At 51.6% G+C, this 23,411-nt stretch overlaps 7 protein-coding genes across 7 annotated transcripts; all 7 read right to left on the bottom strand.

Moving 5' to 3' along the window:
* Positions 1-1,587: 1,587 nt before the first annotated feature.
* LOC149914376 (feather keratin 2-like) lies at positions 1,588-2,340 on the bottom strand. The gene is made up of 2 exons (XM_090126877.1): positions 2,241-2,340; positions 1,588-1,908 (listed from the first exon to the last, which is right to left on the bottom strand). Exon 2 carries the CDS (start codon positions 1,882-1,884, stop codon positions 1,588-1,590), a length of 297 nt encoding a protein of 98 aa, XP_089983003.1. The 5' UTR covers positions 1,885-1,908; positions 2,241-2,340.
* Positions 2,341-5,139: 2,799 nt separating this feature from the next.
* LOC149914375 (feather keratin 2) lies at positions 5,140-5,433 on the bottom strand. Its single transcript, XM_090126875.1, has one exon. The coding sequence runs from the start codon at positions 5,431-5,433 to the stop codon at positions 5,140-5,142; it is 294 nt and encodes a 97-aa protein (XP_089983001.1).
* Positions 5,434-8,362: 2,929 nt separating this feature from the next.
* Positions 8,363-8,656, bottom strand: LOC149914374 (feather keratin 2). Its single transcript, XM_090126872.1, has one exon. It carries the CDS (start codon positions 8,654-8,656, stop codon positions 8,363-8,365), a length of 294 nt encoding a protein of 97 aa, XP_089982998.1.
* A 3,132-nt stretch (positions 8,657-11,788) lies between these two features.
* On the bottom strand, positions 11,789-12,082 carry LOC149914373 (feather keratin 2). Its single transcript, XM_090126873.1, has one exon. It carries the CDS (start codon positions 12,080-12,082, stop codon positions 11,789-11,791), a length of 294 nt encoding a protein of 97 aa, XP_089982999.1.
* Positions 12,083-15,008: 2,926 nt separating this feature from the next.
* Positions 15,009-15,302, bottom strand: LOC149914372 (feather keratin 2). The gene has a single exon (XM_090126852.1). It carries the CDS (start codon positions 15,300-15,302, stop codon positions 15,009-15,011), a length of 294 nt encoding a protein of 97 aa, XP_089982978.1.
* Positions 15,303-18,551: 3,249 nt separating this feature from the next.
* On the bottom strand, positions 18,552-18,845 carry LOC149914371 (feather keratin 2). Its single transcript, XM_090126848.1, has one exon. The coding sequence runs from the start codon at positions 18,843-18,845 to the stop codon at positions 18,552-18,554; it is 294 nt and encodes a 97-aa protein (XP_089982974.1).
* Positions 18,846-22,094: 3,249 nt separating this feature from the next.
* LOC149914370 (feather keratin 2) lies at positions 22,095-22,388 on the bottom strand. The gene has a single exon (XM_090126844.1). It carries the CDS (start codon positions 22,386-22,388, stop codon positions 22,095-22,097), a length of 294 nt encoding a protein of 97 aa, XP_089982970.1.
* Positions 22,389-23,411: the final 1,023 nt, after the last annotated feature.

The raw sequence follows: 23,411 nt of genomic DNA, 5'->3' as shown, positions 1-23,411 counted from the left end.
AATAACATTTCCATGCAGGCTTTTCTTCAGGCTCAATGACACCAACTCTATCAGCCTTTCTTCATAGGAGTACTGCTCCAGACCTCTGATCATCTTTGTGGCCTCCTCTGGACCTGCTCTAGCAGGTCCATACCATCCTTGTACTGGGGACCCAGAGGTGAATGCAGTGCACCAGGGAGGGTCTTATGAAAGCAGAGTAGATGAGGAGAATCACCTCCCTTGACCTTCTGGTCACACTTCTTTTCATTTACCCCAGAATATGGGTGGTTTCTGAGTAACAAGCACACAGTATCAACTCAAATATGGTTATCCATCAACCATTATGCCCAACCCCTCCTCTGGAAGGCTGATCTCAGTTGTCTAAATTAATTTCCCTGCCTATACTGAAGCTGGGATTTTCTCCAGCACAGAGGCAGGACCTTGCACTTGTCTTTGTTGGACTTCATGAGGTTCACATAGCCCCAGTCCTCACATCTGTCTGAGTCTCTCCTAATGAAATCCCTATGCACTAGAGTATCAAATACAGGAGTCAGATTAATGAATTTCATAAACTTAGTGTCACCCATGAACACCAACCCACTCAGGTTTTCTTAAGCATTGCCTTTCCAGGCAGGGCACCACCGCTCCTGGGTCTTAGATGGTCTCTCTCAGGTTAATTATTCCTCTAGGGAGGACTCAGATCTCAATTCACACTGTTGTCCCAGCTGCCACCAGTTCTTTTGACTCCTTTAGGACCCTCCTCAATTTAGATTTAGCAGATGTGCTTGAAGAATGGATGAGAAGAAGAAAACGTTTAGAGTGTGAACATCCAAACATAGCTTCAGTCAGCTGAGCTCTAGAAGGTACAGAAATGCCTTCTAGCAATCCAATGTCTTGTCTTATCATCTGAAAGTTGAAAAATATTCAACTTTGCTCACTCCTGATATGTCATGTCAGGGTGCGCATAAACACTAGTATAATACTATGCCAACACTATACACCCATCCAGCTACACATCTCTCTTCTAATCATAAGGGGTTTTGATGGAGTTCAGCACCTTAGCAGAGCAAGAAGGCTCACACTAGGAGGATACTACTCAAATCTCCATTTCAGTAAAAAACTTCATACCCTGGACAGATTAGGTGAGTACCAAACATAGAATAAATATGAGGGAAGAAACACGGGCAGACCGAGATTAGAATGCAGCATCAATTTTTATTGGAATGAAAACAGTGAAAAGTTTCGGGCTGCTACAAATACAACTGACAAACACATTGGCCATTAGGAGGGAAACTACAGGAAGATGGGATGCAAGTCTTCCCCATAACAACGCAAAAGGAAGAAGAAGCAGGGCCATCTAAACATCCTTCAAGGCACAGGACAACAGGAGACAAGAAGGACACCTGATCATGAGAGGGAAGCAGGAAAAGAGGAAAAAATCTGCTGGCTGGGTCTACAGGCAGCACAGGCAGACACTATAACTTCCCTCTTTACTTTGCAGCAGACCAGGAGGGTGCACAGCACAACATGGCCAGCAGCTCTGTCTGCAGACCAGCACCAAGCTTTGGGTTTCCTGAAGGATGTGATCATGCAATGACCTCTTCATCCTTAGCAGGGCAGGTACCTCCTGCCGGAGAAGCGGCTGCCCAGGCCAGAGATGCCAAAGCCACCAGAGGAGATGGGCACTCCCTCCTCACTCAGGATGCTGCCAACAGCAGCGGAGGTGCTGGAGCCCACAGCGGTGTTCTGGGGGAAGGAGCTGAGGATGGGTCCGGGCAGGGTGACCACCACGGGAGAGGGCTGGATCACCACGCGGGAGTCCTGGCACTGGCGCACACAGGGCTCGTTGCAGCTGTTGGCCAGGGGGGTCGGGCCACAGGGGCGGCACAGATCGTAGCAGGACATGGCTGTGGGATGGAGGTGGACCTGGAGAGGGGACAGCAAAACACACATGGTGTGAGCAGCAGCCTAGTGTCCTGCTCACAAAGGAAGGAGACACAGACTGGGGAGCAGGGACAGGTAATGCAAGGTGAGAGAATGTCTTAGCAACCCAGATCCCCTAGAAGCCCACCTGAGTCAACCAAGGCCTTCCCCCACCTCCTCCCACACTGGCAAGCAGAACAGAGTTGGTGGGAGCACCATCGAGGAGCAAGGCTCACACCAAGGCTTGCATAGAAGGAAAGGCACTTTGGAAAACAGAAGAGCAAGAGGAGAAGCAGAGAAAGAGGAGGGTGAGAAAAAGGCCACTGCAGCTCACCTTGTTCACCAAGGAGGAGAAGGCAAGAGAAGTGGATGAGGGAGCCTGGTGCTGGACTGGCTTTTATACCAAGCTGGACTGCCTCAGGCCCAGAGGCAACCCATGCGTAAGTAGCTGTAGAAGGGCAAGCCCATCTGTATGCAAAACAACACAATTATAGAAATTGATGCCTTATATTTCCCTTCCCTACAATGCTCCCTTTTCATTTCCCAGTTCATGACAAATCCATTTTGCCACACAAGCTCCTTTCAAGTGACAGAATTAGAGGCCTAAGCATTTCTGAGGAAGGAACTCAGAAGCACGGGGAGAAGATGAAGGCAAGGGGATGGAGATGGCCAATGCTGGTGACATCCTCTCATTCTCTTGTAGTTTGCTTTAATTTTTAGCACAAATGCGTTTGGTATCATTTCCATAAAAGCATGGAGCAGAAGGTTGAATTTCCAACGCGGCTCATATGAAACGATCAACACAGCCTTTGCTTCGCCCATCTGCATGCTCAGGCTGCCTCAGCTGGAAGCAGTCCGAGCATGGATGCTCTGCTTTCTGACTCTAGCTATTCTATGACATCTGGCACTGCTCTCAGGAGACCGAAGCCTCACTATTATTCCTCTCCCCTCTGTCTCCAGCTGTGAGATGCCCACTGACCCCAGAAAGGATGTGTTTCACAAAAAAGGACATTGCTCGCACATATTCAGACATAAGTTGATCACTGATCATAAATTTCAATGCCTGCCGCAATCAAACAGAAAGACTAAGAAGAAAATTGACTGGTTCTCCACCACCGCCATGTCCATGTTTTGCATCCTCCTTTGCCTTTACATCCTGACACAGCAGCACACACAAAAAACCACACAACATTTCCAGGTTACACTGGAAACACTCTTGCCCAGAAATGATGGTGGTCTGGGAGTGCCATGAAGGGCAGCAGGGACAGCAGCAGGAGTCAGGTTGTTCCAAACCTATGTGCCCAAGGAGGACTTCAAGCTCTATGCAGTCTTGGCCTGAGGTGACAAGCGTCCTGAGGGAGTGACTGCCCAACAGGCAATACCCAACATACACACCTCGGGCTCCAGCCAGGCCACAGCCCACTGCAGTGATAAAATGCCCTCTGCAATTATGCTGGGACTCCACCAGGCACTGATATGTCTCTCATCATGGGGGCGCAACCAAATGTCTCATTTAGGAAGATGAAGAGAATGGAAACCAGGAGCCACACCACCAGTAGAACTCATTGCACAGTGCCTGAGCAAGGGAGATGCAGAAATGCCAGACAGGTCCACCAAAGACCAGCTCAACATTCAAGTTTGCAGAGCTATGGCAGCACTGATGCCAGGCCAGGAAGTCAGGGCACAGCTCATGTTCCGGTGCTGTGACAGTAACATGGCCAGCACTCCTGAGCAGTGCCAAAATAATACAGACTGACCCAAGAGGGAGCTGGGAAAGCACCGGGCAACAGTGCATCCAGTCCAGAGGAAAAATTCTCAAGAATAAAACGACCTGTCCAACAACAGCAGAACCAGACTGGCGTCCCTGAGCTGAAGAGAAGGCCTAAGACTGTTGGCAGAGGTGTGACAAAAGCCCTGGGTCAATGTGCCGGAGTCAGTGCGTGTGGTGCGAGACCCGAGGTGAGTGAGAGGAGAGCCTTTGGCAGCGCTCAGACCACTGATATGCCTGAAGAAGACATTGGCCACGCTCCTGGGACATAAAACACTATCTTCATCTGCCACGGAAAAGGAAGGGAGGATTTCCATTGTCCTCAACAGAAGCTTTTGTTAATTTCAAGAGTGAAAAATATGTCCTTGTTTCTCAGGATCTGCCCAAATGTTTCTGGTGCCCTACAGCACTCTGCCACCCACGCCCATGAGGTGCGCTGATTGCCCTCCATCCCAGAAACTGTATTTTATGTACATTTTCCTCCTACTCTCAGCTCACAATGGCTTCACAACAACAGGTGGCAGGCATTGCAGGGCTTCCCACAGCCCACGGCGCAGCTGCAGAGCTGCCATTCACTCTGCCTCCAACAGCACTGGGAGGCACAGACAAATGCCTCATGTAAGGTGGGCTAGAACATATACGAACTAGAGCTCTGTACCTTGCTTTCTCCTGAACTCCCTGTGGCAAGAGCAACCATCACATCTGCTGACGTGAGACAAAATAGCACAGGCCACTCCACACTCAAACCGCCCCGTGTCCCTCTCTGATTCTGGTGACGTAGCATACGTGGACCAAAAGGCCAGATGGCACAACGCTTGCAACCAGAAGAATTTTTCTTCCCAAGTTCACACCGGTCAGTCAATGACTTGTGGAATGCCTTTAATTCAGACATGCTGGTCAGGGGTCCTACAAAACCAGGTGAAGTACTGGGAGCAGAGCTGAGCTTCACAACCCAAGATCTCCCATTTCACTTTGAGGAATGTCGCTGAGCTTCTCAACAAGCACGTTACACAAAGAGACTAAGATTTGAATGCAGCATAGCATTTATTGAGAATGAAGGTAGAAACAAGGCAATGTATTGTGAAAGGAATCCGGCCCAGGCTGCTATGAGGGCAGCTGGTACTCAGACACACCATCAACATAAAGGGATGCACATCTTTCTCCATCACATGGCGAGAGAGGAAAGAAGCAGGGCCATCGCAACTTGCTTCAGGATGAACCCGAGGCACAAGACAGCAGGAGACAACGGGGATGTGCGATGATGACAAGAAAGTGGGAAAAGAAGATATCTGCTGGTCATGCATCCAGAATGCAAAAGCTGGCAACATAGAATCCCTCTCCGCTTTACAGGAGGGCATGGAAGATGCTCAGCATATCTGGAAATGCTGGCCATCAGCTCTGTCCTCAGTCCTGCGTCTGCCTTTGGGCTTCCTGGGCAGTGGGCTCACGGGACATCCATCTGATCCTTATCAAGGCAGGCACCTCCTGCCGGAGAAGCGGCTGCCCAGGCCAGAGATGCCAAAGCCACCAGAGGAGATGGGCACTCCCTCCTCACTCAGGATGCTGCCAACAGCAGCGGAGGTGCTGGAGCCCACAGCGGTGTTCTGGGGGAAGGAGCTGAGGATGGGTCCGGGCAGGGTGACCACCACGGGAGAGGGCTGGATCACCACGCGGGAGTCCTGGCACTGGCGCACACAGGGCTCGTTGCAGCTGTTGGCCAGGGGGGTCGGGCCACAGGGACGGCACAGATCGTAGCAGGACATGGCTGTTGGATGGAGGTGGACCTGGAGAGGGGACAGCAAAACACACATGGTGTGAGCAGCAGCCTAGTGTCCTGCTCACAAAGGGAGGAGACACAGACTGGGGAGCAGGGACAGGTAATGCAAGGTGAGAGAATGTCTTAGCAACCCAGATCCCCTAGAAGCCCGCCTGAGTCAACCAAGGCCTTTCCCCCACCTCCTCCCACACTGGCAAGCAGAACAGAGTTGGTGGGGACACCATCGAGGAGCAAGGCTCACACCAAGGCTTGCATAGAAGGAAAGGCACTTTGGAAAACAGAAGAGCAAGGGGAGAAGCAGAGAAAGAGGAGGGTGAGAAGAAGGCCACTGCAGCTCACCTTGTTCACCAAGGAGGAGAAGGCAAGAGAAGTGGATGAGGGAGCCTGGTGCTGGACTGGCTTTTATACCAAGCTGGACTGCCTCAGGCCCAGAGGCAACCCATGCGTAAGTAGCTGTAGAAGGGCAAGCCCATCTGTATGCAAAACAACACAATTATAGAAATTGATGCCTTATTTCTCTTCCCTACAACGCTCCCTTTTCATTTCCCAGTTCATGACAAATCCATTTTGCCTCACAAGCTCCATTCAAGTGACAGAATTAGAGGCCTAAGCATTTCTGAGGAAGGAACTCAAAAACATGGAGAGAAGATGAAGGCATGGGGATGGAGATGGCCAGTGCTTTCAGCTGGTGACAGCCTCTCATTTCCCTGCGACTTGCTTTAATGCTTTGCCCCAGTGTGTGGGGCATCATTTCCTTGTATGCATGGCCTTAAAGATCAGACTTCCTTCATGGCTCATATGCAAAGACAACACGGCCTTCACTTCACCCATCTACGTGCTCAGGCTGCCACTGCTGGAAGCAGTCCAAGGATGGATGCTCTGCTTTCTGACTCTAGCTATTCTACGACATCTAGCACTGCTCTCAGGAGACCGAAGCCTCACTATTATTCCTCTCCCCTCTGTCTCCAGCTGTGAGATGCCCACTGACCCCAGAAAGGATGTGTTTCACAAAAAAGGACATTGCTCGCACATATTCAGACATAAGTTGATCACTGATCATAAATTGCAGTGTTGGCCTGAGGTGACAGGTGTCCTGAGGGACACACAACATACACACCTCAGGCTCCAGCCAGGCCACAAGCCGCAGCCCACTGCCATGATAAAATGCACTCCGCAATTATTCTGGGACTCCACCAGGCACTGGTATGTCTCTCATCATGGAGACATAACCAAATGTCTTGTTTAGGAAGATGAAGAGAATGGAAACCAGGAGCCACACCACCAATGGACCTCATTACACAGTGCCTGAGCAAGGAAGATGCAGAAATGCCAGACAGGTTCATCAGAGACTCGCCAGGTCTGGAAGTCAGGGCACAGCTCATGTTCCAAAGCTGTAACAGTAACATGGACCAACACTCCTGACCACTGTCAGAATTATAGACAGACCCAAGAGGTTCCTGGGCAAAAGTGCATCCAGTCCAAGGGGACGCTTGTGAGGCATAAAGCGACCTGTCTGAGAACAGCAGAACCAGACTGGTGTCCTGGTGAGCTGGTGTGACAGTCTACACTGTTGGCAGAGGTGTGATAAAAGCCCTGAGTCATTGTGCCGGAGTGAGTGTGTGTGGTGGGAGACCCGAGATGAATGAGAGGAGAGCCTTTGGCAGCGCTCAGGCCACTGATATGCATGAAGAAGACATCGGCCACGCTCCTGGGACATAAAACACTATCTTCATCTGCCACGGAAAAGGAAGGGAGGATTTCCATTGTCCTCAACAGAAGCTTTTGTTAATTTCAAGAGTGAAAAATATGTCCTTGTTTCTCAGGATCTGCCCAAATGTTTCTGGTGCCCTACAGCACTCTGCCACCCACGCCCATGAGGTGCGCGGATTGCCCTCCATCCCAGAAACTGTATTTTATGTACATTTTCCTCCTACTCTCAGCTCACAATGGCTTCACAACAACAGGTGGCAGGCATTGCAGGGCTTCCCACAGCCCACGGCGCAGCTGCAGAGCTGCCGTTCACTCTGCCTCCAACAGCACTGGGAGGCACAGACAAATGCCTCATGTAAGGTGGACTAGAACATATACGAACTAGAGCTCTGTACCTTGCTTTCTCCTGAACTCCCTGTGGCAAGAGCAACCATCACATCTGCTGACGTGAGACAAAATAGCACAGGCCACTCCACACTCAAACCGCCCCGTGTCCCTCTCTGATGCTGGTGACGTAGCATACGTGGACCAAAAGGCCAGATGGCACAACGCTTGCAACCAGAAGAATTTTTCTTCCCAAGTTCACACCGGTCAGTCAATGACTTGTGGAATGCCTTTAATTCAGACATGCTGGTCAGGGGTCCTACAAAACCAGGTGAAGTACTGGGAGCAGAGCTGAGCTTCACAACCCAAGATCTCCCATTTCACTTTGAGGAATGTCGCTGAGCTTCTCAACAAGCACGTTACACAAAGAGACTAAGATTTGAATGCAGCATAGCATTTATTGAGAATGAAGGTAGAAACAAGGCAATGTATTGTGAAAGGAATCCGGCCCAGGCTGCTATGAGGGCAGCTGGTACTCAGACACACCATCAGCATAAAGGGATGCACATCTTACTCCATCACATGGTGAGAGAGGAAAGAAGCAGGGCCATCACAACTTGCTTCAGGATGAACCCGAGGCACAAGACAGCAGGAGACAACAGGGATGTGTGATGATGACAAGAAAGTGGGAAAAGAAGATATCTGCTGGTCATGCATCCAGAATGCAAAAGCTGGCAACATAGAATCCCTCCCGCTTTACAGGAGGGCATGGAAGATGCTCAGCATATCTGGAAATGCTGGCCATCAGCTCTGTCCTCAGTCCTGCGTCTGGCTTTGGGCTTCCTGGGCAGTGGGCTCACGGGACATCCATCTGATCCTTATCAAGGCAGGCACCTCCTGCCGGAGAAGCGGCTGCCCAGGCCAGAGATGCCAAAGCCACCGGAGGAGATGGGCACTCCCTCCTCACTCAGGATGCTGCCAACAGCAGCGGAGGTGCTGGAGCCCACAGCGGTGTTCTGGGGGAAGGAGCTGAGGATGGGTCCGGGCAGGGTGACCACCACGGGAGAGGGCTGGATCACCACGCGGGAGTCCTGGCACTGGCGCACACAGGGCTCGTTGCAGCTGTTGGCCAGGGGGGTCGGGCCACAGGGACGGCACAGATCGTAGCAGGACATGGCAGTGGGATGGAGGCTGGCCTGGAGAGGGGACAGCAAAACACACATGGTGTGAGCAGCTGCCTAGTGTCCTGCTCACAAAGGGAGGAGACACAGACTGGGGAGCAGGGACAGGTAATGCAAGGTGAGAGAATGTCGCAGCAACCCAGATCCCCTAGAAGCCCACCTGAGTCAACCAAGGCCTTTCCCCCACCTCCTCCCACACTGGCAAGCAGAACAGAGTTGGTGGGGACACCATCGAGGAGCAAGGCTCACACCAAGGCTTGCATAGAAGGAAAGGCACTTTGGAAAACAGAAGAGCAAGGGGAGAAGCAGAGAAAGAGGAGGGTGAGAAGAAGGCCACTGCAGCTCACCTTGTTCACCAAGGAGGAGAAGGCAAGAGAAGTGGATGAGGGAGCCTGGTGCTGGACTGGCTTTTATACCAAGCTGGACTGCCTCAGGCCCAGAGGCAACCCATGCGTAAGTAGCTGTAGAAGGGCAAGCCCATCTGTATGCAAAACAACACAATTATAGAAATTGATGCCTTATTCCTCCTCCCGACAATGCCACTTCTCCGTTTTCATTTCCCAGTTCATGACAAATCCATTTTGCCTCACAAGCTCCTTTCAAGTGACAGAATTAGAGGCCTAAGCATTTCTGAGGAAGGAACTCAGAAGCACGGGGAGAAGATGAAGGCAAGGGGATGGAGATGGCCAATGCTTTCAGCTGGTGACAGCCTCTCATTTCCCTACGACTTGCTTTAATGCTTTGCCCCGGTGTGTGGGGCATCATTTCCTTGCATGCATGGCCTTAAAGATCAGACTTCCAACAAGGCTCATATGCAAAGACAACATGGTCTTCACTTCACCCATCTACGTGGTCAGGCTGCCTCAGCTGGAAGCAGTCCGAGCATGGATGCTCTGCTTTCTGACTCTAGCTATTCTACGACATCTAGCACTGCTCTCAGGAGACCGAAGCCTCACTATTATTCCTCTCTCCTCTGTCTCCAGCTGTGAGATGCCCACTGACCCCAGAATGGATGTGTTTCACAAAAAAGGACATTGCTCGCACATATTCAGACATATGTTGATCACTGATCATAAATTTCAATGCCTGCCGCAATCAAACAGAAAGACTAAGAAGAAAATTGACTGGTTCTCCACCACCGCCATGTCCATGTTTTGCATCCTCCATTGCCTTTACATCCTGACACAGCAGCACACACCAGCAAGGGCAGCGGGGACAGCAGCAGGAGTCAGGGTTCTTCCAAACATATGTGCCAAAGGAAGACATCTAGCTTTATACAGTGTTGACCTGAGGTGACAGGTATCCTGAGGGACACACAACATACACACCTCAGGCTCCAGCCAGGCCACAAGCCGCAGCCCACTGCCATGATAAAATGCACTCCGCAATTATTCTGGGACTCCACCAGGCACTGGTATGTCTCTCATCATGGAGACATAACCAAATGTCTTGTTTAGGAAGATGAAGAGAATAGAAACCAGGAGCCACACCACCAATGGACCTCATTACACAGTGCCTGAGCAAGGGAGATGCAGAAATGCCAGACAGGTTCATCAGAGACTCGCCAGGTCTGGAAGTCAGGGCACAGCTCATGTTCCAAAGCTGTAACAGTAACATGGACCAACACTCCTGACCACTTTCAGAATTATACAGACAGACCGAAGAGGTTCCTGGGCAAAAGTGCATCCAGTCCAAGGGGACACTTATGAGGCATAAAGCGACCTGTCTGTGAACAGCAGAAATAGACTCGTGTCCCGGTGAGCTGGTGAGACAGCCTACAGCTGCTGGCAGAGGTGTGATAAAAGCCCTGGGTCAATGTGCCGCAGTCAGTGCGTGTGGTGCGAGACCCGAGGTGAGTGAGAGGAGAGCCTTTGGCAGCGCTCAGACCACCGATATGCCTGTAGAAGACATCGGCCATGCTCCTGGGACATAAAACACTATCTTCATCTGCCACGGAAAAGGAAGGGAGGATTTCCATTGTCCTCAACAGAAGCTTTTGTTAATTTCAAGAGTGAAAAATATGTCCTTGTTTCTCGGGATCTGCCCAAATGTTTCTGGTGCCCTACAGCACCCTGCCACCCACGTCCATGAGGTGCGCGGATTGCCCTCCATCCCAGAAACTGTATTTTATGTACATTTTCCTCCTACTCTCAGCTCACAATGGCTTCACAACAGGTGGCAGGCATTGCAGGGCTTCCCACAGCCCACGGCGCAGCTGCAGAGCTGCCGTTCACTCTGCCTCCAACAGCACTGGGAGGCACAGACAAATGCCTCATGTAAGGTGGGCTAGAACATATACGAACTAGAGCTCTGTACCTTGCTTTCTCCTGAACTCCCTGTGGCAAGAGCAACCATCACATCTGCTGACGTGAGACAAAATAGCACAGGCCACTCCACACTCAAACCGCCCCGTGTCCCACTCTGATGCTGGTGACGTAGCATACGTGGACCAAAAGGCCAGATGGCACAACGCTTGCAACCAGAAGAATTTTTCTTCCCAAGTTCACACCGGTCAGTCAATGACTTGTGGAATGCCTTTAATTCAGACATGCTGGTCAGGGGTCCTACAAAACCAGGTGAAGTACTGGGAGCAGAGCTGAGCTTCACAACCCAAGATCTCCCATTTCACATTGAGGAATGTCGCTGAGCTTCTCAACAAGCACGTTACACAAAGAGACTAAGATTTGAATGCAGCATAGCATTTATTGAGAATGAAGGTAGAAACAAGGCAATGTATTGTGAAAGGAATCCGGCCCAGGCTGCTATGAGGGCAGCTGGTACTCAGACACACCATCAGCATAAAGGGATGCACATCTTACTCCATCACATGGTGAGAGAGGAAAGAAGCAGGGCCATCACAACTTGCTTCAGGATGAACCCGAGGCACAAGACAGCAGGAGACAACAGGGATGTGTGATGATGACAAGAAAGTGGGAAAAGAAGATATCTGCTGGTCATGCATCCAGAATGCAAAAGCTGGCAACATAGAATCCCTCCCGCTTTACAGGAGGGCATGGAAGATGCTCAGCATATCTGGAAATGCTGGCCATCAGCTCTGTCCTCAGTCCTGCGTCTGCCTTTGGGCTTCCTGGGCAGTGGGCTCACGGGACATCCATCTGATCCTTATCAAGGCAGGCACCTCCTGCCAGAGAAGCGGCTGCCCAGGCCAGAGATGCCGAAGCCACCGGAGGAGATGGGCACTCCCTCCTCACTCAGGATGCTGCCAACAGCAGCGGAGGTGCTGGAGCCCACAGCGGTGTTCTGGGGGAAGGAGCTGAGGATGGGTCCAGGCAGGGTGACCACCACGGGAGAGGGCTGGATCACCACGCGGGAGTCCTGGCACTGGCGCACACAGGGCTCGTTGCAGCTGTTGGCCAGGGGGGTCGGGCCACAGGGACGGCACAGATCGTAGCAGGACATGGCTGTGGGATGGAGGTGGACCTGGAGAGGGGACAGCAAAACACACATGGTGTGAGCAGCTGCCTGGTGTCCTGCTCACAAAGGGAGGAGACACAGACTGGGGAGCAGGGACAGGTAATGCAAGGTGAGAGAGTGTCTTAGCAACCCAGATCCCCTAGAAGCCCACCTGAGTCAACCAAGGCCTTTCCCCCACCTCCTCCCACACTGGCAAGCAGAACAGAGTTGGTGGGGACACCATCGAGGAGCAAGGCTCACACCAAGGCTTGCATAGAAGGAAAGGCACTTTGGAAAACAGAAGAGCAAGGGGAGAAGCAGAGAAAGAGGAGGGTGAGAAGAAGGCCACTGCAGCTCACCTTGTTCACCAAGGAGGAGAAGGCAAGAGAAGTGGATGAGGGAGCCTGGTGCTGGACTGGCTTTTATACCAAGCTGGACTGCCTCAGGCCCAGAGGCAACCCATGCGTAAGTAGCTGTAGAAGGGCAAGCCCATCTGTATGCAAAACAACACAATTATAGAAATTGATGCCTTATTTCTCTTCCCTACAACGCTCCCTTTTCATTTCCCAGTTCATGACAAATCCATTTTGCCTCACAAGCTCCTTTCAAGTGGCAGAATTAGAGGCCTAAGCATTTCTGAGGAAGGAACTCAAAAACATGGAGAGAAGATGAAGGCAAGGGGATGGAGATGGCCAGTGCTTTCAGCTGGTGACAGCCTCTCATTTCCCTGCGACTTGCTTTAATGCTTTGCCCCAGTGTGTGGGGCATCATTTCCTTGCATGCATGGCCTTAAAGATCAGACTTCCTTCATGGCTCATATGCAAAGACAACACGGCCTTCACTTCACCCATCTACGTGCTCAGGCTGCCACTGCTGGAAGCAGTCCAAGGATGGATGCTCTGCTTTCTGACTCTAGCTATTCTACGACATCTAGCACTGTTCTCAGGAGACCGAAGCCTCACTATTATTCCTCTCCCCTCTGTCTCCAGCTGTGAGATGCCCACTGACCCCAGAAAGGATGTGTTTCACAAAAAAGGACATTGCTCGCACATATTCAGACATAAGTTGATCACTGATCATAAATTGCAGTGTTGGCCTGAGGTGACAGGTGTCCTGAGGGACACACAACATACACACCTCAGGCTCCAGCCAGGCCACAAGCCGCAGCCCACTGCCATGATAAAATGCACTCCGCAATTATTCTGGGACTCCACCAGGCACTGGTATGTCTCTCATCATGGAGACATAACCAAATGTCTTGTTTAGGAAGATGAAGAGAATGGAAACCAGGAGCCACACCACCAATGGACCTCATTACACAGTGCCTGAGCAAGGAAGATGCAGAAATGCCAGACAGGTTCATCAGAGACTCGCCAGGTCTGGAAGTCAGGGCACAGCTCATGTTCCAAAGCTGTAACAGTAACATGGACCAACACTCCTGACCACTGTCAGAATTATAGACAGACCCAAGAGGTTCCTGGGCAAAAGTGCATCCAGTCCAAGGGGACGCTTGTGAGGCATAAAGCGACCTGTCTGAGAACAGCAGAACCAGACTGGTGTCCTGGTGAGCTGGTGTGACAGTCTACACTGTTGGCAGAGGTGTGATAAAAGCCCTGAGTCATTGTGCCGGAGTGAGTGCGTGTGGTGGGAGACCCGAGATGAATGAGAGGAGAGCCTTTGGCAGCGCTCAGACCACTGATATGCCTGAAGAAGACATCGGCCACGCTCCTGGGACATAAAACACTATCTTCATCTGCCACCGAAAAGGAAGGGAGGATTTCCATTGTCCTCAACAGAAGCTTTTGTTAATTTCAAGAGTGAAAAATATGTCCTTGTTTCTCAGGATCTGCCCAAATGTTTCTGGTGCCCTACAGCACCCTGCCACCCACGTCCATGAGGTGCGTGGATTGCCCTCCATCCCAGAAACCGTATTTTATGTACATTTTCCTCCTACTCTCAGCTCACAATGGCTTCACAACAGGTGGCAGGCATTGCAGGGCTTCCCACAGCCCACGGCGCAGCTGCAGAGCTGCCGTTCACTCTGCCTCCAACAGCACTGGGAGGCACAGACAAATGCCTCATGTAAGGTGGGCTAGAACATATACGAACTAGAGCTCTGTACCTTGCTTTCTCCTGAACTCCCTGTGGCAAGAGCAACCATCACATCTGCTGACGTGAGACAAAATAGCACAGGCCACTCCACACTCAAACCGCCCCGTGTCCCTCTCTGATGCTGGTGACGTAGCATACGTGGACCAAAAGGCCAGATGGCACAACGCTTGCAACCAGAAGAATTTTTCTTCCCAAGTTCACACCGGTCAGTCAATGACTTGTGGAATGCCTTTAATTCAGACATGCTGGTCAGGGGTCCTACAAAACCAGGTGAAGTACTGGGAGCAGAGCTGAGCTTCACAACCCAAGATCTCCCATTTCACTTTGAGGAATGTCGCTGAGCTTCTCAACAAGCACGTTACACAAAGAGACTAAGATTTGAATGCAGCATAGCATTTATTGAGAATGAAGGTAGAAACAAGGCAATGTATTGTGAAAGGAATCCGGCCCAGGCTGCTATGAGGGCAGCTGGTACTCAGACACACCATCAGCATAAAGGGATGCACATCTTACTCCATCACATGGTGAGAGAGGAAAGAAGCAGGGCCATCACAACTTGCTTCAGGATGAACCCGAGGCACAAGACAGCAGGAGACAACAGGGATGTGTGATGATGACAAGAAAGTGGGAAAAGAAGATATCTGCTGGTCATGCATCCAGAATGCAAAAGCTGGCAACATAGAATCCCTCCCGCTTTACAGGAGGGCATGGAAGATGCTCAGCATATCTGGAAATGCTGGCCATCAGCTCTGTCCTCAGTCCTGCGTCTGCCTTTGGGCTTCCTGGGCAGTGGGCTCACGGGACATCCATCTGATCCTTATCAAGGCAGGCACCTCCTGCCGGAGAAGCGGCTGCCCAGGCCAGAGATGCCAAAGCCACCGGAGGAGATGGGCACTCCCTCCTCACTCAGGATGCTGCCAACAGCAGCGGAGGTGCTGGAGCCCACAGCGGTGTTCTGGGGGAAGGAGCTGAGGATGGGTCCGGGCAGGGTGACCACCACGGGAGAGGGCTGGATCACCACGCGGGAGTCCTGGCACTGGCGCACACAGGGCTCGTTGCAGCTGTTGGCCAGGGGGGTCGGGCCACAGGGACGGCACAGATCGTAGCAGGACATGGCTGTGGGATGGAGGTGGACCTGGAGAGGGGACAGCAAAACACACATGGTGTGAGCAGCTGCCTGGTGTCCTGCACACAAAGGGAGGAGACACAGACTGGGGAGCAGGGACAGGTAATGCAAGGTGAGAGAATGTCTCAGCAACCCAGATCCCCTAGAAGCCCGCCTGAGTCAACCAAGGCCTTCCCCCCACCTCCTCCCACACTGGCAAGCAGAACAGAGTTGGTGGGGACACCATCGAGGAGCAAGGCTCACACCAAGGCTTGCATAGAAGGAAAGGCACTTTGGAAACAGAAGAGCAAGAGGAGAAGCAGAGAAAGAGGAGGGTGAGAAGAAGGCCACTGCAGCTCACCTTGTTCACCAAGGAGGAGAAGGCAAGAGAAGTGGATGAGGGAGCCTGGTGCTGGACTGGCTTTTATACCAAGCTGGACCGCCTCAGGCCCAGAGGCAACCCATGCGTAAGTAGCTGTAGAAGGGCAAGCCCATCTGTATGCAAAACAACACAATTATAGAAATTGATGCCTTATTTCTCTTCCCTACAACGCTCCCTTTTCATTTCCCAGTTCATGACAAATCCATTTTGCCACACAAGCTCCTTTCAAGTGACAGAATTAGAGGCCTAAGCATTTCTGAGGAAGGAACTCAGAAGCACCGGGAGAAGATGAAGGCATGGGGATGGAGATGGCCAATGCTGGTGACAGCTTCTCATTCCGTTGCAGCTTGCTTTAATTTTTAGCACAAATGCGTTTGGTATCATTTCCATAAAGGCATGGAGCAGAAGGTTGAATTTCCAACGCGGCTCATATGAAACGATCAACACAGCCTTTGCTTCTCCCATCTGCATGCTCAGGCTGCCTCAGCTGGAAGCAGTCCGAGCATGGATGCTCTGCTTTCTGACTCTAGCTATTCTACGACATCTAGCACTGCTCTCAGGAGACCGAAGCCTCACTATTATTCCTCTCCCCTCTGTCTCCAGCTGTGAGATGCCCACTGACCCCAGAAAGGATGTGTTTCACAAAAAAGGACATTGCTCGCACATACTCAGACATAAGTTGATCACTGATCATAAATTGCAATGCCTGCCGCAATCAAACAGAAAGACTAAGAAGAAAATTGACTGGTTCTCCACCACCGCCATGTCCATGTTTTGCATCCTCCTTTGCCTTTACATCCTGACACAGCAGCACACACAAAAAACCACACAACATTTCCAAGTTACACTGGAAACACTCTTGCCCAGAAATGATGGTGGTCTGGGAGTGCCATGAAGGGCAGCAGGGACAGCAGCAGGAGTCAGGTTGTTCCAAACCTATGTGCCCAAGGAGGACTTCAAGCTCTATGCAGTCTTGGCCTGAGGTGACAAGCATCCTGAGGGAGTGACTGCCCAACAGGCAATACCCAACATACACACCTCGGGCTCCAGCCAGGCCACAGCCCACTGCAGTGATAAAATGCCCTCTGCAATTATGCTGGGACTCCACCAGGCACTGATATGTCTCTCATCATGGGGGCGCAACCAAATGTCTCATTTAGGAAGATGAAGAGAATGGAAACCAGGAGCCACACCACCAGTAGAACTCATTACACAGTGCCTGAGCAAGGGAGATGCAGAAATGCCAGACAGGTCCACCAAAGACCAGCTCAACATTCAAGTTTGCAGAGCTATGGCAGCACTGATGCCAGGCCAGGAAGTCAGGGCACAGCTCATGTTCCGGTGCTGTGACAGTAACATGGCCAGCACTCCTGAGCAGAGCCAAAATAATACAGACTGACCCAAGAGGGAGCTGGGAAAGCACCGGGCAACAGTGCATCCAGTCCACAGGAAAAATTCTCAAGAATAAAACGACCTGTCCAACAGCAGCAGAACCGCACTGGCGTCCCTGAGCTGAAGAGAAGGCCTAAGACTGCTGGCAGAGGTGTGATAAAAGCCCTGGGTCAATGTGCCGGAGTCAGTGCGTGTGGTGGGAGACCCGAGTTGAGTGAGAGGAGAGCCTTTGGCAGCGCTCAGACCACTGATATGCCTGAAGAAGACATCGGCCACGCTCCTGGGACATAAAACACTATCTTCATCTGCCACCGAAAAGGAAGGGAGGATTTCCATTGTCCTCAACAGAAGCTTTTGTTAATTTCAAGAGTGAAAAATATGTCCTTGTTTCTCAGGATCTGCCCAAATGTTTCTGGTGCCCTACAGCACCCTGCCACCCACGTCCATGAGGTGCGTGGATTGCCCTCCATCCCAGAAACCGTATTTTATGTACATTTTCCTCCTACTCTCAGCTCACAATGGCTTCACAACAGGTGGCAGGCATTGCAGGGCTTCCCACAGCCCACGGCGCAGCTGCAGAGCTGCCGTTCACTCTGCCTCCAACAGCACTGGGAGGCACAGACAAATGCCTCATGTAAGGTGGGCTAGAACATATACGAACTAGAGCTCTGTACCTTGCTTTCTCCTGAACTCCCTGTGGCAAGAGCAACCATCACATCTGCTGACGTGAGACAAAATAGCACAGGCCACTCCACACTCAAACCGCCCCGTGTCCCTCTCTGATGCTGGTGACGTAGCATACGTGGACCAAAAGGCCAGATGGCACAACGCTTGCAACCAGAAGAATTTTTCTTCCCAAGTTCACACCGGTCAGTCAATGACTTGTGGAATGCCTTTAATTCAGACATGCTGGTCAGGGGTCCTACAAAACCAGGTGAAGTACTGGGAGCAGAGCTGAGCTTCACAACCCAAGATCTCCCATTTCACTTTGAGGAATGTCGCTGAGCTTCTCAACAAGCACGTTACACAAAGAGACTAAGATTTGAATGCAGCATAGCATTTATTGAGAATGAAGGTAGAAACAAGGCAATGTATTGTGAAAGGAATCCGGCCCAGGCTGCTATGAGGGCAGCTGGTACTCAGACACACCATCAGCATAAAGGGATGCACATCTTACTCCATCACATGGTGAGAGAGGAAAGAAGCAGGGCCATCACAACTTGCTTCAGGATGAACCCGAGGCACAAGACAGCAGGAGACAACAGGGATGTGTGATGATGACAAGAAAGTGGGAAAAGAAGATATCTGCTGGTCATGCATCCAGAATGCAAAAGCTGGCAACATAGAATCCCTCCCGCTTTACAGGAGGGCATGGAAGATGCTCAGCATATCTGGAAATGCTGGCCATCAGCTCTGTCCTCAGTCCTGCGTCTGGCTTTGGGCTTCCTGGGCAGTGGGCTCACGGGACATCCATCTGATCCTTATCAAGGCAGGCACCTCCTGCCGGAGAAGCGGCTGCCCAGGCCAGAGATGCCAAAGCCACCGGAGGAGATGGGCACTCCCTCCTCACTCAGGATGCTGCCAACAGCAGCGGAGGTGCTGGAGCCCACAGCGGTGTTCTGGGGGAAGGAGCTGAGAATGGGTCCGGGCAGGGTGACCACCACGGGAGAGGGCTGGATCACCACGCGGGAGTCCTGGCACTGGCGCACACAGGGCTCGTTGCAGCTGTTGGCCAGGGGGGTCGGGCCACAGGGACGGCACAGATCGTAGCAGGACATGGCTGTGGGATGGAGGTGGACCTGGAGAGGGGACAGCAAAACACACATGGTGTGAGCAGCTGCCTGGTGTCCTGCACACAAAGGGAGGAGACACAGACTGGGGAGCAGGGACAGGTAATGCAAGGTGAGAGAATGTCTCAGCAACCCAGATCCCCTAGAAGCCCGCCTGAGTCAACCAAGGCCTTCCCCCCACCTCCTCCCACACTGGCAAGCAGAACAGAGTTGGTGGGGACACCATCGAGGAGCAAGGCTCACACCAAGGCTTGCATAGAAGGAAAGGCACTTTGGAAACAGAAGAGCAAGAGGAGAAGCAGAGAAAGAGGAGGGTGAGAAGAAGGCCACTGCAGCTCACCTTGTTCACCAAGGAGGAGAAGGCAAGAGAAGTGGATGAGGGAGCCTGGTGCTGGACTGGCTTTTATACCAAGCTGGACCGCCTCAGGCCCAGAGGCAACCCATGCGTAAGTAGCTGTAGAAGGGCAAGCCCATCTGTATGCAAAACAACACAATTATAGAAATTGATGCCTTATTTCTCTTCCCTACAACGCTCCCTTTTCATTTCCCAGTTCATGACAAATCCATTTTGCCACACAAGCTCCTTTCAAGTGACAGAATTAGAGGCCTAAGCATTTCTGAGGAAGGAACTCAGAAGCACCGGGAGAAGATGAAGGCATGGGGATGGAGATGGCCAATGCTGGTGACAGCTTCTCATTCCGTTGCAGCTTGCTTTAATTTTTAGCACAAATGCGTTTGGTATCATTTCCATAAAGGCATGGAGCAGAAGGTTGAATTTCCAACGCGGCTCATATGAAACGATCAACACAGCCTTTGCTTCTCCCATCTGCATGCTCAGGCTGCCTCAGCTGGAAGCAGTCCGAGCATGGATGCTCTGCTTTCTGACTCTAGCTATTCTACGACATCTAGCACTGCTCTCAGGAGACCGAAGCCTCACTATTATTCCTCTCCCCTCTGTCTCCAGCTGTGAGATGCCCACTGACCCCAGAAAGGATGTGTTTCACAAAAAAGGACATTGCTCGCACATACTCAGACATAAGTTGATCACTGATCATAAATTGCAATGCCTGCCGCAATCAAACAGAAAGACTAAGAAGAAAATTGACTGGTTCTCCACCACCGCCATGTCCATGTTTTGCATCCTCCTTTGCCTTTACATCCTGACACAGCAGCACACACAAAAAACCACACAACATTTCCAAGTTACACTGGAAACACTCTTGCCCAGAAATGATGGTGGTCTGGGAGTGCCATGAAGGGCAGCAGGGACAGCAGCAGGAGTCAGGTTGTTCCAAACCTATGTGCCCAAGGAGGACTTCAAGCTCTATGCAGTCTTGGCCTGAGGTGACAAGCATCCTGAGGGAGTGACTGCCCAACAGGCAATACCCAACATACACACCTCGGGCTCCAGCCAGGCCACAGCCCACTGCAGTGATAAAATGCCCTCTGCAATTATGCTGGGACTCCACCAGGCACTGATATGTCTCTCATCATGGGGGCGCAACCAAATGTCTCATTTAGGAAGATGAAGAGAATGGAAACCAGGAGCCACACCACCAGTAGAACTCATTACACAGTGCCTGAGCAAGGGAGATGCAGAAATGCCAGACAGGTCCACCAAAGACCAGCTCAACATTCAAGTTTGCAGAGCTATGGCAGCACTGATGCCAGGCCAGGAAGTCAGGGCACAGCTCATGTTCCGGTGCTGTGACAGTAACATGGCCAGCACTCCTGAGCAGAGCCAAAATAATACAGACTGACCCAAGAGGGAGCTGGGAAAGCACCGGGCAACAGTGCATCCAGTCCACAGGAAAAATTCTCAAGAATAAAACGACCTGTCCAACAGCAGCAGAACCGCACTGGCGTCCCTGAGCTGAAGAGAAGGCCTAAGACTGCTGGCAGAGGTGTGATAAAAGCCCTGGGTCAATGTGCCGGAGTCAGTGCGTGTGGTGGGAGACCCGAGTTGAGTGAGAGGAGAGCCTTTGGCAGCGCTCAGACCACTGATATGCCTGAAGAAGACATCGGCCACGCTCCTGGGACATAAAACACTATCTTCATCTGCCACCGAAAAGGAAGGGAGGATTTCCATTGTCCTCAACAGAAGCTTTTGTTAATTTCAAGAGTGAAAAATATGTCCTTGTTTCTCAGGATCTGCCCAAATGTTTCTGGTGCCCTACAGCACCCTGCCACCCACGTCCATGAGGTGCGTGGATTGCCCTCCATCCCAGAAACCGTATTTTATGTACATTTTCCTCCTACTCTCAGCTCACAATGGCTTCACAACAGGTGGCAGGCATTGCAGGGCTTCCCACAGCCCACGGCGCAGCTGCAGAGCTGCCGTTCACTCTGCCTCCAACAGCACTGGGAGGCACAGACAAATGCCTCATGTAAGGTGGGCTAGAACATATACGAACTAGAGCTCTGTACCTTGCTTTCTCCTGAACTCCCTGTGGCAAGAGCAACCATCACATCTGCTGACGTGAGACAAAATAGCACAGGCCACTCCACACTCAAACCGCCCCGTGTCCCTCTCTGATGCTGGTGACGTAGCATACGTGGACCAAAAGGCCAGATGGCACAACGCTTGCAACCAGAAGAATTTTTCTTCCCAAGTTCACACCGGTCAGTCAATGACTTGTGGAATGCCTTTAATTCAGACATGCTGGTCAGGGGTCCTACAAAACCAGGTGAAGTACTGGGAGCAGAGCTGAGCTTCACAACCCAAGATCTCCCATTTCACTTTGAGGAATGTCGCTGAGCTTCTCAACAAGCACGTTACACAAAGAGACTAAGATTTGAATGCAGCATAGCATTTATTGAGAATGAAGGTAGAAACAAGGCAATGTATTGTGAAAGGAATCCGGCCCAGGCTGCTATGAGGGCAGCTGGTACTCAGACACACCATCAGCATAAAGGGATGCACATCTTACTCCATCACATGGTGAGAGAGGAAAGAAGCAGGGCCATCACAACTTGCTTCAGGATGAACCCGAGGCACAAGACAGCAGGAGACAACAGGGATGTGTGATGATGACAAGAAAGTGGGAAAAGAAGATATCTGCTGGTCATGCATCCAGAATGCAAAAGCTGGCAACATAGAATCCCTCCCGCTTTACAGGAGGGCATGGAAGATGCTCAGCATATCTGGAAATGCTGGCCATCAGCTCTGTCCTCAGTCCTGCGTCTGCCTTTGGGCTTCCTGGGCAGTGGGCTCACGGGACATCCATCTGATCCTTATCAAGGCAGGCACCTCCTGCCGGAGAAGCGGCTGCCCAGGCCAGAGATGCCAAAGCCACCGGAGGAGATGGGCACTCCCTCCTCACTCAGGATGCTGCCAACAGCAGCGGAGGTGCTGGAGCCCACAGCGGTGTTCTGGGGGAAGGAGCTGAGGATGGGTCCGGGCAGGGTGACCACCACGGGAGAGGGCTGGATCACCACGCGGGAGTCCTGGCACTGGCGCACACAGGGCTCGTTGCAGCTGTTGGCCAGGGGGGTCGGGCCACAGGGACGGCACAGATCGTAGCAGGACATGGCTGTGGGATGGAGGTGGACCTGGAGAGGGGACAGCAAAACACACATGGTGTGAGCAGCTGCCTAGTGTCCTGCTCACAAAGGGAGGAGACACAGACTGGGGAGCAGGGACAGGTAATGCAAGGTGAGAGAGTGTCTTAGCAACCCAGATCCCCTAGAAGCCCACCTGAGTCAACCAAGGCCTTCCCCCCACCTCCTCCCTCACTGGCAAGCAGAACAGAGTTGGTGGGGACACCATCGAGGAGCAAGGCTCACACCAAGGCTTGCATAGAAGGAAAGGCACTTTGGAAAACAGAAGAGCAAGGGGAGAAGCAGAGAAAGAGGAGGGTGAGAAGAAGGCCACTGCAGCTCACCTTGTTCACCAAGGAGGAGAAGGCAAGAGAAGTGGATGAGGGAGCCTGGTGCTGGACTGGCTTTTATACCAAGCTGGACTGCCTCAGGCCCAGAGGCAACCCATGCGTAAGTAGCTGTAGAAGGGCAAGCCCATCTGTATGCAAAACAACACAATTATAGAAATTGATGCCTTATTTCTCTTCCCTACAATGCTCCCTTTTCATTTCCCAGTTCATGACAAATCCATTTTGCCACACAAGCTCCTTTCAAGTGACAGAATTAGAGGCCTAAGCATTTCTGAGGAAGGAACTCAGAAGCGCGGGGAGAAGATGAAGGCATGGGGATGGAGATGGCCAGTGCTCTCAGCTGGTGACAGCTTCTCATTTCCCTGCAACTTGCTTTAAAATTTTGATTTAACGTATAGGTCCTCATTTCCTTGCAAGCACAGCCTTAAAGGTCAAGCTTCTTGCAGGGCTCATATGGAATGAGCATCATGGCCTTTGCTTCACCCATGTATGTGCTCAGGCTGCCTCAGCTGGAAGCGGTCCAAGGATGGATGCTTTGCTTTCTGGCTCCAGCCATTCTAGTGCATCAAGCACTGCTCTCAGGAGACCTAAGAGTTAGTGTTGTGTGGTTGGGCTGCAGCTTGACTACTTGATCTTGAAGGTCTTTTCTAGCCTGAGCATTTCC

The sequence above is a fragment of the Phasianus colchicus genome, chromosome 30, assembly GCF_987193195.1.
Source record: "Phasianus colchicus chromosome 30, bPhaCol1.hap1.1, whole genome shotgun sequence".
Lineage (NCBI taxonomy): Eukaryota > Metazoa > Chordata > Aves > Galliformes > Phasianidae > Phasianus > Phasianus colchicus.
Note: the sequence above shows the minus strand (reverse complement) of the source record. Positions and strands in the feature narration are given on the sequence as shown.

Bases quoted from the DNA above. Each gene is read 5' to 3' on its own strand.
- LOC149914376 (XM_090126877.1), bottom strand. From the start codon at position 1,884: ATGTCCTGCTACGATCTGTGCCGCCCCTGTGGCCCGACCCCCCTGGCC.
- LOC149914375 (XM_090126875.1), bottom strand. From the start codon at position 5,433: ATGTCCTGCTACGATCTGTGCCGTCCCTGTGGCCCGACCCCCCTGGCC.
- LOC149914374 (XM_090126872.1), bottom strand. From the start codon at position 8,656: ATGTCCTGCTACGATCTGTGCCGTCCCTGTGGCCCGACCCCCCTGGCC.
- LOC149914373 (XM_090126873.1), bottom strand. From the start codon at position 12,082: ATGTCCTGCTACGATCTGTGCCGTCCCTGTGGCCCGACCCCCCTGGCC.
- LOC149914372 (XM_090126852.1), bottom strand. From the start codon at position 15,302: ATGTCCTGCTACGATCTGTGCCGTCCCTGTGGCCCGACCCCCCTGGCC.
- LOC149914371 (XM_090126848.1), bottom strand. From the start codon at position 18,845: ATGTCCTGCTACGATCTGTGCCGTCCCTGTGGCCCGACCCCCCTGGCC.
- LOC149914370 (XM_090126844.1), bottom strand. From the start codon at position 22,388: ATGTCCTGCTACGATCTGTGCCGTCCCTGTGGCCCGACCCCCCTGGCC.